This window comes from Sus scrofa, chromosome 14, assembly GCF_054392235.1.
Source record: "Sus scrofa isolate SSC_HxYL_T2T_F1_AM1 chromosome 14, Sscrofa_HxYL_maternal_Yorkshire_Landrace_v2.0, whole genome shotgun sequence".
Classification (NCBI taxonomy): Eukaryota; Metazoa; Chordata; class Mammalia; order Artiodactyla; family Suidae; genus Sus; species Sus scrofa.
The window spans coordinates 122,064,592-122,077,245 of record NC_139396.1 but is presented as its reverse complement, the minus strand read 5'-3'; the positions used below and the strand labels follow the sequence as shown (position 1 = coordinate 122,077,245).

The following is a 12,654-nucleotide window of genomic DNA, read 5'->3' as shown; positions in this document are numbered from 1 at the left end:
ATCGTGGCTCAGTGGAAACAAATCTGACTAGTATCCATGAGGATGCAGGTTTGATCTCTGGCCTCTCTCAGTGGGTTAATGATCGGCATTGCCATAAACTGTGGTCACAAAGGCGGCTCAGATCTGGCGTTGCTGTGGCTGTGGTGTAGGCCTGCGGCTATAGCTTGCATTGAAGCCCTAGCCTGGGAAGCCCCATATGCCATGGGTGTGGCCCTAAAAAGACCAAAAAAAAAAAATTTAATTCAACTTTGTGATACTTACACCTGATATATAAAAATGATTCTTCAAATTATTTGCTATTTCCTATTTAAATGTATTTTTAAAAGCTTTATTGGTGATTTCCTCTGTCTACACTTAAATTGGAGTACTTTAGCTCTGACCTCAGTGAAAGATTTTTGATTGACGTTTAAATAGTTCATTGTTCACTCTCTTTAGGCCATCTCTAACTTTCTAAAATTATTCTTTTCTTCCAGAAGAACAACCAATTTTATAACTCTTTTAGAACTTAAATGAAATGTTTCTTTTCTGCTGCACCTTTACTACATTTCCTCCTTTCTTATTCTATGAAAGATATTAGTTTACAATTTCCTACCCCACTTCTTAACTTTTTAAATAATACTTCACATGGAGAAAAAACATGAAAAAAATTTTAAAAATTCTGTGAAACAGTTAAAAAGATGAGTATAATGTAAAAACTTTCCCTCCTACCTCTTACTCCTCTCAACCCCAGTCCACCATTTGCCCTCCACAGAGTGGAAGAGGTCCACTTCAAAAACCAAACAAACATTGGTGTCTAGAAAATGCAATTATTATTAAGCTGTAAACAATAAAATAATGCATGACTATAAGCCATCTTTCAAGTAGTCTAATCATAATTTTGTTTTTCTAGGTAAAACATTTTAGAATAGGGACTCAGTTAAAGGTAAAACATTTTAGAAATAGGGACTCAGTTAAAGGACTCAGTGAAAATTGGATATTTTATTCTTGGAAAACAGTTTGGTATTGGCAATATGTGTTTGGGGGTGCTTTCTTTTCTTTTGCTTGTTAACCATGTTCTGTTCTCCCAAATGAGAAATGTTAGTGTTTCAGCAGAACATGAGTTTCAGAATTAGAAACATCAGGGTTTGACCTCTGGTAATGCTAATTCCTACCTGTGTAATCTTGCCAATTCTTTTAATTTCTCTGACCCTTGAGCTCTTCATGTGAAAAATGAGAATAATAGCTACTTCTCATGTTTCAAGGGTTAATTGTAAAATGAACTCAGTATAGTTCCCAGGTATGTGGTAGGTGCTCAATAAATGTTCATTTTTTTTTCTCTTTTCTATCAATGTTATTAATGCAACCTGAAGACATTGTTAAATGGAACTGCTATTATGGGGAACAAATTCTAGGTAAACTCAAGAATAGCATTTCTATCTCTGTAAACAACATAGTTGATAATTTTCATTTAGGAAATTCCAGATTTAAATAAAGGTAGCAAGAAGCATTTGTCGCCTAGAGTAAAATTTTAAGGGCAGATAGCTAATTGGGGGAAAAAAGCATGTTTTCTAAAATATTGGCATTTTGGATTAGATAATGGGGGTGAGGGGGGCAGGCTATCCTGTGCTTTCTTAATTGTTTAGCAGCATCCCTGTCTCTGCTGGCTAGATACTATTAGCACCCTCTCCCCTCACTCAAGTTGTGACAACTGAAAGTATTTTCGTATGTTGGCAAATGTTACTAGGGGGCAAAATCACCCCTGGTTGAGAACCACTGTTTTAGAGCATGGCCTAAAATGAACATGTGTGGTATGGCTTCACATTTATAGAAGCACAATGAAAAAGAAGAGTAAATTAATGCTATTTTAGGTACAAAAAATAAGAAACCTTTCATAGCTGACATTTAAAGTCTGTGAAAGAGAGGATATTTGTAGAAAAGAGATAAAAGAATCTGGAAAAGCTTCTTTATCCATTGATTGGGTAATTTTACAGAGGTGGCTAAATAGGAGAAATGATGTGGTTCGTAGAACTGTTTTTAAAAAATGCCATATTACTAGGATATGATCAACATATTCTAATTTTTAACCAGTCTATAGCTATAATGCTGTGTAATGTGAATTTTTAAGAGTTGCGAAACTTTTAGCAAACAGCAAGACTATATATAATCAGAAGTATTTAGGAAAATGTAACAACAAAAATTTAGGTAAATGTGATTTACCAGAGTACCTTATTTCTAAAAATGTTAACTTACTAGAAATTTGAATGTGTCATCTATAGATTTTAAGGACTCTTTGGTGGTCACAGACTCCTGTCGTATAATTGGGGAAACCAAGGTAACATGTGCGATGGTTAGAGTGTAGGCTCTATAGTTGGGACTGCCAGGATTTGCATGTTGCCTCCTCCATTTGCTAACTTTTAACCTAAGACAAATACTTAGCCTGAGCTAAGCTTCATTTCTTTTTCTGTGTTGGGAAAAAATTGTACCTATCTCATAGGATCACTCTGAGGATTCAATGAGTTAATCCATCTGTAGTATTTTGTCATAATATTTGGCATACTCAGTAAATTTTTATCATTTTTATTTTAATTGAAAGCTTTGTTACATTGCTAGAGCTTATAGGTTTAAGACCAATTTTTACCCAGCTCTAAAAATATATGCAAGTATACTTCTAATTCAAAATTATTTTTGTTATCTCTGGTTGCTTAGCCTCAAGAATTGACTCTAAAAAAGGATAGAGTCTCAGAGCAATTTGAAATTAGATAGGTATGAACACCTGTTGTTAGATACATGGATAATTTGAAGGAAGTTAAGCACTTGTTTTCAGATAGTCTGTTAATTTAAGGGAAAAAACTCTTAATTGTCCATTTCTTGATAGCTTTAATTCCTCCGTCTTTCATCTTGAGGTTTCTTCTGCCCCATGATAACCCTACTGGGGAAAGAAAAATCAAGTTGGACCTTAGAGTCTCACTGGAGCACTGCAGGGCCCTATATATATCTCTTTAATCATGTACCCTATTTTTTCATTTCCCAAGAGCTGGTTTAAATTGCCCTGGTTTCTGTGGAGTAGACCTTCAAATCTTTTCTTTACCTAAGGACATAGAGGGGGAAGGATAAAATCAAGCTGTGTAGATAATCCCTGGAAAATTCTTCTATGTCTGTTCATTGCTCTTTCGACTTCATGGATACATGTTTTGGAGTGCCAGTGTCTGAATATCAAACTGAAGGAGACTGTTTATTTTTTTCTTTCTAGGCAGAAAAATTAATGAAGCAAATTGGTGTGAAAAATGTGAAGCTTTCAGAGTATGAAATGAGTATTGCTGCTCATCTAGTAGACCCTCTTAATATGCATGTATGTATCTTTAATCTTATTAATTTTTTTTTGGTCCAGCATTTTGTGTCACGGGTCCCAAAGATTACGACCGGGTTTGATGATTCTCTAGGAGGAATCACAGGATTCAGTGTAGTCATAACTCATGGATGTAATTTATTACAACAAAAGGATGTAAGGCAAAATCAGCAACGATAGAGGGGCCCAGGGTAAAGTCAGGAGGAAATCAGGCATAGGCTTCCAAGAGTCTTCTCCCAATGAAGTCACACAGAGTGCACTTAATTCTTCCAGCAACAGGTTGTGAGAACACATCAGATGCTTTCCACCAGAGAAACTCATTAGAGACTTAGGGCTCAGGGTTTTGGGTCTGATCACATAGACTCCATCTTCCTAACATGTTATCAGAATTCTAGACTCCCATAAGGAAAACAGATACCCACCATTAACCATATTGTTAGCACAAAAAGTTTAGGCACAGTGAGCTGCTCTTAGAAAAAATGGCAGGACCTCTCCCAAAATCTAAGTTCCTATACTCCAGCCAAGAGACCTTTCAGGGCTTTCTAAGGATAATACTCTCAGGCCTGCTATGTTAATTTTTTGTATACTTTTGTTTAGTTAAAGCTGTACTTCTATATATTCACCTTTGTGGCATATAAAACTACTACTTTGTCATGTGGATATTTGATTTGGAGTTCAAATCTAGATTTTTTTTTTTTATGAGAAGTTACGATGGACAACACAAGATTCTGAATCCCAGTTTTCCATTTATGGCCTTGGCAAATTATTTCCTCTTTGAGTTTCAGTTCCCTCGTGTGTTATCAGGGATGATGGGATGAAGTAATAATACCTTCTCTTCCATCTTCTAAAGGATTATTTGAGCATCAGATTACCATAATTTATAAATGCTAAAATCTGTGTGAATATTTTGTGACCATAGGTATAAATAAAAAGAATGAAATATAATATCCTTGTCTCCAAATTTAGAAAAGAAAAATCTATGTCTATTAGTATCTATGTGCACAGAGACATACATGCCCTTAGAGAATTAATCCTCCACTCAAAATGAATTCAATTCTTTGTTATGGCTGCAGTGGAAGTAAAGGATGATTTTTTTCAGATCTGGATGTGATTTTTTTCCCTTTTTTTTTTAATGTGGAAAGTAAAATAAATAAATCTATTGTATATACTCATTGTGATCAGTCCCACACCCAGCCTTTTATTCTGCCAGATTCAAGCTAGGTTGTTTTTGTTTGTTTGTTTTTTAGGTCTTTTTTCAATTAGTTTATTCCACCATCACCCTCCTAAAATTTTTGAATCAGAAGGCTTTAAAATTTAGAAGCTATTTTGTCTATTTTGAAAACATAGCCCCTATTTACCCCCCCCCCCGTTTACTTTTTTTTTTTTTTTTTTTATCATTTTGCCATTTCTTGGGCCGCCTCCCGCTGCATATGGAGGTTCCCAGGCTAGGGGTCCAATCAGAGCCGTAGCCACCAGCCTACGCCAGAGCCACAGCAACGCAAGATCCGAGCCGAGTCTGCGACCCACACCACAGCTCACGGCAATGCCGGATCGTTAACCCACTGAGCAAGGCCAGGGATCGAACCCACAACCTCATGGTTCCTAGTCGGATTCGTTAACCACTGTGCCACGACAGGAATTCCCCATTTACTTTTTATAAAGACAAAATACCTAAGTTTTAACAATTTACTTTTATTAATAAAATTCAGAGGTCCAGTTTCATGGGTATAGGCCTTATTTCTAAATTAATTCCTGTTATGTTTAACAACTTCATGTCTGAAGTAGACACACTCCTAGTGAGGTCCTCTCCATCAGCTGGTGCTGAATTATCTGTCTGAGCTGGTTCTCAAGTCTTCTTGGCAGAGTATTTGCTCTTCTTAGGGGAATGAATTCAGCTTACTAAATCCCTACGGAGTTTTGAGTGCCAGACCTGGAGCTTTTTCTTTTTTTTTTTTTAAATAGGTAGTTTACTATTAAATTCCTTTTTGCAGTTTTAGTGGTTTAATAATGTCAATATTGCTCAAAAGGACTTTCAGTAATATATCATTGTAAACTTTTATTATTTATGCATCATTATCAGAGTAAAGCTTGCCATATGGAGAGGGTTTTTGTTTTGTTTTGTTTACTTCAGTAGATATACTTTAGTTGTAAAAATTCATGCTAACCTTACCTTTTACCAGGTTACTTGGAGTGATATAGCAGGTTTAGATGATGTCATTACGGATCTGAAAGACACAGTCATCTTACCCATCAAAAAGAAGCATTTGTTTGAAAATTCCAGGCTTCTGCAGCCTCCAAAAGGTTTGGTAAAAGTTTATATTTGCTAAAGCATTAAAAATCTGGAAAACATTGAAACTTTCTACCATTATAGTACTGGTGTTTTTAAAGTTGGATTTTCAAGAGGTAGCTGAGAGCCAGTGAACTGTTTTATAAATAATAATTTTAAAATGATTGCTCATTCTTCAGCTTTCCAAGTTTAGATAAATCTTTGCCCTGTAGTTACATTGTCAAAATAATCCCTTTATTTCAGATTCATTTTTCTTACCTCTAAGAGAATGGAAATTTGGGAAATCAAGGATTAAAAAAATTCAAAGTAACAATATTGGTTTTTGTTTCCAAGATAAGACTTCTTTTTTGTTGTTTCATGATTCTAGTGATTTTTTTTTTTTCCCTCTTGGTAATTTTATTTATTTCTAGATTGCAGTGGGGTTTTGTTTGTTTTGAAGGAAATAGTGAACTACAGATGCAATTAAATACTACTTGTTTTTAAGGAAAGCATTGTCTTATTTCTCTTTAGTAATTACTTTGAAAGTGTTGGAACTAAAGAATCAAAAGTGTTTATAACTACATCCTTAAATGTAATACCTTTATTCTGGTTTTTTTTTTTTTTTTTTTTTTTTTTTTTTCTTCCCCTGTCTTTTTGCCTTTTCTAGGGCCACTCCTGTGGCATATGGAGGTTCCCAGGCTAGGGGTCCAATCTGAGCTGTAGCCGCTGGCCTACACCACAGCCACAGCAACGTGGGATCCAAGCCACATCTGCAACCTACACCACAGGTCACAGCAAAGCCAGATCCTTAACCCACTGAGCAAGGCCAGGGATCGAACCCACAACCTCATGGTTCCTAGTCGGATGTGTTAACCACTGCGCCACAATGGGAACTCCACAATACTTTTATTCTTAAACATGTATAAGCCTTGTTAAAGGCAATTCAAATAGAGCTTATGTGATAATTGACAGTGAGGTCGATAGAAGTGTATTGCCTCGGCTTTCAGATGCGGACGCTGTAGTGTAGGTTATTTGTTTCCATCTTGTAGAACTTCAGAACTAGACAGTTGCTAGTTAAGACTGAAATCAAATTATTACATACACGCATTTCTCAGAAAAATAGGATATTTAGAAATCTCAAAATAACATGTATAAGTTGTAGCTGTTTTTAATCTTAGAAATTTTGCAGCCATATCAAAAAGTGCTTTGGAATTCCCTTCATGGCTTAGCAGTTAATAAACCTGACTAGGATTCATGAGGATGCGAGTTCTAACCCTGGCCTCACTCGGTTAAGGATCCGGCATTGCTGTGAGCTGTGGTGTAGGTCGCAGATGCTGCTTGGATCCTGAATTGCTGTGGCTGTGGCTGTGGCTGTGGCTGTGGGGTGGGCTGGCAGCTGTAGCTCCGATTCGACTCCTAGCCTGGGAACCTCCATATGCTGCAGGTGCGGCCTTTAAAAAAAAAAAAAGAAGAAGTGCATTGATTTATATTTCAAAGGTAATTAAAGCCAGTATCTGTACTTTTTTTTGAAGTAGATTGTTTTTGTTTCTGGTAAATAGAGGATGAAAATTACCACTGAAGGTGGCATGCTCTTTTCATTAACTAAAAGAACAATTATGTTTTTAATGTATTTCTTTATGAACCAACAAACCTGCTTTTTTTCTAACAAAAAGCATTTAGTTTATTGTGTTTTTTTTTGGTCTTTTTTTTTGCTATATCTTGGGCCACTCCCACGGCACATGGAGGTTCCCAGGCTAGGGTCGAATCGGAGCTGCAGCCGCCAGCCTACGCCAGAGCCACAGCAACGCAGGATCCGAGCTGCGTCTGCGACCTACCCTACAGCTCACGGCAACGCCGGATCGTTAACCCACTGGGCAAGGGCAGGGACCGAACCCGCAACCTCATGGTTCCTAGTCGGATTCGTCAACCACTGCGCCACGACGGGAACTCCTGATTTTTTAAAAAGTGTATTTCCCCAAAGAAAATTTCAAAATGATTTATGTGAGTCCAAGTCAAAAAAGTAATATAAAAGTTGGATTATTTAGTTAAGTTCTTCACTGTCATCTTGCAGGTTGTTTATAGTGTGAAGAAGAAAGAACTTTTGTGAATTTTCATGTCCCAGTTTCACAGTGTTAACGAATTTAGGAAAAATGTTTATGCTGTTAGAGAACACTTCTTTTTTCAATAGTGATATCCTCAGACCAGGTAATTGGATGACTTTACCATTTGGACTTGGTTTAAAGCTTCAATTAGCATTGCAGATAACAAATTTTAAGGGGGTACTTTAACAGCTGTTTGTAAATCTACTCTTCACCTAAAAGCATTATCCAAAACTAAAGGTGGTTCCTATGTGTATTTAATTTTTTTTTTAAGTTACATGAGAATATCCTTAGTATGCAATCTAAAGTTCTACTATTTGAGATTTTTCAGCTTTATCAAGAACAAAAGTTTGAAAAATTATCGATTTACTTTTTGACCCTCAACATAAATTGGATTTTAGTATTATAGAAGCAGAGTATAAAATCAGTTGCATACCATACTTGGTCTATTTTGAGACTGGAAGCAGGTGACTTAGGTTAGAGTCATTGCTTTATTGCCAATTTTATGTGTTCCTTAGACAGTTCTTTGCTGTCTGAGCTGAAAGTAATCACCTCCTCACAGACTACAGAAAGTTAATTTGAGAATGACTTGGCATGTAACAAATGACACGTAATGTCATACTCAGTATCATCACATAAAAATATGAAGGTGGAGTTATGGTGCCACTTATTGGTTATAAGAACATGTATAAATTACTGATGGTTGTATAAAAAAAGTAACCCTTTCGTCCCCCCAAGCATTTAAAAATTACAAGTTAAAATTCCATTTAAATGCTATATGGCTCCTTCTATAAACTCCCATTATTTTGGCACATAACTTCATCATATTCCATGTTTTGATATATTCTTTAAAATGTAGACACCTAAGGAGTTCCCATAGTGGCTCAGCAGAAATGAATTTGACTAGGAACCATGAGGTTGAGGGTTTGATCCCTGGCCTCACTCAGCAGGTCAAGGATCTGGCATTGCCGTGAGCTGTGGTGTATGTCGCAGATGCAGCTCGGATCTGGTGTTGCTGTGGCTCTGGTGTAGGCCAGTGGCTACGGCTCCAATTTGACCCCTAGCCTGGGAACCTCCTTATGCTGCGGGTGCAGTCCTAAAAAGACAAAAAAAAAAAAAGACCAAAATAAATAAATAAATAAATGTGGATACCTAAGAAAAATGTCTTGAAAAACTGATCTTACAGTATCATAAAGGCTTATATACCCTCTCCTTGAGTACCTTATATTTAAGTAAATTTAATTTTTACACATAATTATTTTTCTACTATTTGGACAAATTTTTTTTATTAAAATTTGAAAGTCAATAAGGTAGTCCAAAAAAGAAGGAAAAATTGGTCACTGGTAAGGTAATATATTTGTCACTAATGAGGATTATCTCAAATTTGGATTCTTTCTCCCAGTACTTTTGTGGCTGTGGTGTCAGCTGGCAGCTGTAGCTCCAGTTTGACCACTAGACTGGGAACTTCCATATGCCAAGGGTGCAGCCCTAAAAAAAACGAAACAAAACAAAAAACAAAAAAAAAAACAGGGAAAAAAAGAAGGGTTTTAATTTTTAAGCCTCCACAAAGCACAAAATAATTAACACATTTTTTATTTTGTTGAAAATGGTTATAAAAGTATCAGAGTAAGCTCCAAAAACTAGTTTAAAAGTTTTAAACTGACTAAATGCCTCACATTCATTTACAGAACCACTCATTTATCATCTTTCATAACTTTTTTTTTTTTCTTTTTTAGAGATGTACCCTTGGCATATGGAGGTTCCTGGGCTAGGTGCTCGAATTGGAGCTATACCCGCTGGTCTGCACCACAGCCACAGCAACACTGGATCCTTAACCCTCTGAGTGAGGCCAGGAATCGAACCTGCATCCTCATGGATACTAGTCATTAATTTCCACTGAGCCATGATGGGAACTCCACATCTTTCGTAAATATTAAGTAACATAGTGGTGTTCACTTCAACAAAGAATATAGAAAACAGGAGTTCCCATCGTGGCACAGTGGTTAACGAATCCGACTAGGAACCATGAGGTTGCGGGTTCGATCCCTGCCCTTGCTCAGTGGGTTAACGATCCGGCGTTGCCGTGAGCTGTGGTGTAGGTTGCAGACGCGGCTCGGATCCTGCGTTGCTGTGGCTCTGGCGTAGGCTGGTGGCTACAGCTCCGATTGGACCCCTAGCCTGGGAACTTCCATATGCCACGGGAGCGGCCCAAGAAATAGCAAAAAGAAAAAAAAAAAAAAAAAGAATATAGAAAACATGCCATTTTCAGATAATATTGCTAGACTCACTCATACAGTGTGAGACAACCTGAATCAGGACACTTTATCTGTCAAGCTCCATCCTCCAGAAGATTTTGAAATCCAAAAGCTATCATTGCATGTTTAGACATTAGTAAGTAATGGCTCAATTAATAACATTAATTATGAAGTAACTGGAAAAACTTAGTCCTGCTAAGAAGTATTGAAACTAAACTATTATGAATAAAATATTCAAACTGATAAAATGAGTACTTTGAAACAAATACGACATTCTAAGAGTACCCCCTGAGTTTATAAAGTGATGTAGCTGCAAAATCAACAAAATATGAAGATTCTTGCATCATTAGTTTGTTCTAAAAACCTAAGATTCAAGTAATATGTATTAAGTTTGCTGGTAGGTTTGCATTCTATTAAACTATATTATCAAAATAATAAATGTAATAATAATTTCACATGTTGTCCCATATCTTTTCGGCTTTATTTGAATTAGATGGTATTAGACTATTCTGAATTGTTCATGTGAGCCTTCTAAAAGTGTCAGTAGAACTGATTTAATTGAATGAACTTAACTTTTAGCACATAAATGAACATAATTAAGAATTGCAGACTGCTTGACAATATTAACATTTACTGGCAAACTTGTGGATTTAAACTTTTAAATCAGCTTTAGAAAGCTTAGCTTAAAGTGAATAAACATGGGTTCGTTGGATTTTGAAGAATTATTAAAACCACTGGAAAAAGTGTGCTTGAGGAAAAGTTTGAACATTATTTTGAAATGTTTGGCATGAAAAAAAGTTTGCTTGGTTTGTGGAATCAAGCTCAAATTTCTCATTTTTTAAAAAATGAAAATTTAGGAGGGATTTTACATTTAATATTTTCTTCCCTCATATTCTGTTTTTTAAAATTTTTATTACATAATAAAAATATTTTGGGTAACTCCAAATCCTCTCCATTTTACTCCCCAGTATGCTTCTATAAATACTGTCATTCCTTAAGTGCCATTATATGAGAAAAGTTGGAAAGTTCTGGATTAAGCAAATATTTAAAGGAGTCTGTAGATTACAGTTTTTGTCAGGCCTGTCTCTAAATGATTTATAAACAAGAGACATAATTTAATATAATACTAATTTTAGAAAAGTAATACAGAAAATGCTATCTCATTTTAGTTAACAATTTTGGTGATAATTCCCAAAATGCACAAGACCTCAACCTGTTTTGATCTTTTGTATGTTAAAAGAATTACCTTAGTAGTGAACTGTTGTCAGTGGAGACTCTAGGTTAGTAATACAGTTTTATTCCTTATAAATTGAAACAGGAGTGACTAGTAATTTCTTTTTAAGAAGAGATCGTTATCTGTTTGAAAAAGAGATGTTTGTCTTTTTGGCTAAAACTTGAGTCTGTGAGCAACAATAAAGCAATGTTTTCTACAATCTGTTTTGAAATTGTAAATATTCTGTTAGCTTTTGTCGTTGTGCTATATATAGTGCTCTTAGCTTGTGAAGGGTCTGGGCATTAGACAGTTTTGTCAACCAGTGATCAAGTGATGTGAGTTTGAATGTCAAAATGATTGTCTTAAATATCCTGAACTGGATATTTTCATGAAGGGAGGGAGCACAAGGGTGCTATAATCCTAAATACATGTTATCACAGACACAAACTTAAGAGTACAGCACCTTCTGGAGTTCCTGTCGTGGCGCTGCGGAAATGAATCCAACTAGGAACCATGAGGTTGCAGGTTCCATCCCTGGCCTCGCTCAGGGGTTAAGGATCTGGCATTGCCCTGAGCTGTGGTGTAGGTTGCAGACGCGGCTCGGATCTGGCCATTGCTGTGGCTGTGATGTAGGCCAGAAGCTGTAGCTCGGATTAGACCCCTAGCCTGGGAACCTCCATGTGCCATGGGTGCAACCCTGAAAAGCAAAAAAAAAAAAAAAAACCGAAAGAAAAAGGAGATAGCACCTTCCTTTCTACTATAAGAAGAGATTAATAAAAATAGAAGTGACTGTTGGGGAAAATTTTAGATTATTATCACATAAACTAGCAAATGTCTTGTTCTCTTACAGGAAATAATAACATAACATGTTGATTTCCAGGTGTTCTTCTCTATGGGCCTCCAGGCTGTGGTAAAACATTGATTGCCAAGGCTACAGCCAAAGAAGCAGGTTGTCGATTTATTAACCTTCAGCCTTCAACACTGACTGATAAGTGGTATGGAGAATCTCAGAAACTAGCTGCTGCTGTTTTCTCCCTTGCCATAAAGCTACAGCCTTCCATCATCTTTATAGATGAAATAGGTATGCTATGTTTTCTCTGTGAGCATTTTAAACTGCCGTTTTTAAGAGTGGTATTTAGATGACCAGATTCTCTTTTTAACTTTTGTTATGCCAAATTAATAAAAGAGATAACATCCTCATATATATAATTTCTGTGTTATATAATAAATCATAGTCTGTTTTTTACCATTCCTTATATTTTTTTCTGTCTTTTTGCCTTTATAAGGGAATGCAGTGGACTTTGGTTAGATATCTCCTTATGCATATATATTTGTCCAGAGTAGATACCTAGAAGTTGAACCATTAGGTTGTGTGATATGATATGCCCATCTTACACCTCATTAGTATTACCAGTTTTTCAAAGTGCTTACACCTGTTTTCATTCTCACCAGTATATACTTCATTTCCCTACGTACTCCCCCAAAACTTATTTTTT

At 36.1% G+C, this 12,654-nt stretch overlaps 1 protein-coding gene across 4 annotated transcripts in view; it reads left to right on the top strand.

The window, feature by feature from the left end:
- ATAD1 (ATPase family AAA domain containing 1) overlaps nucleotides 1–12,654 on the top strand; it is a 71,218-nt gene that overhangs the window by 8,248 nt on the left and 50,316 nt on the right. For all 4 annotated transcript variants that reach the window (XM_005671257.4, XM_001927977.5, XM_013983524.3 and 1 more), the window contains exons 3-5: nucleotides 3,230–3,328; nucleotides 5,506–5,626; nucleotides 12,039–12,239. In XM_005671257.4, coding sequence (XP_005671314.1) covers nucleotides 3,230–3,328; nucleotides 5,506–5,626; nucleotides 12,039–12,239 — 421 coding nt within the window. The remainder of the gene's footprint in view (nucleotides 1–3,229; nucleotides 3,329–5,505; nucleotides 5,627–12,038; nucleotides 12,240–12,654) is intronic.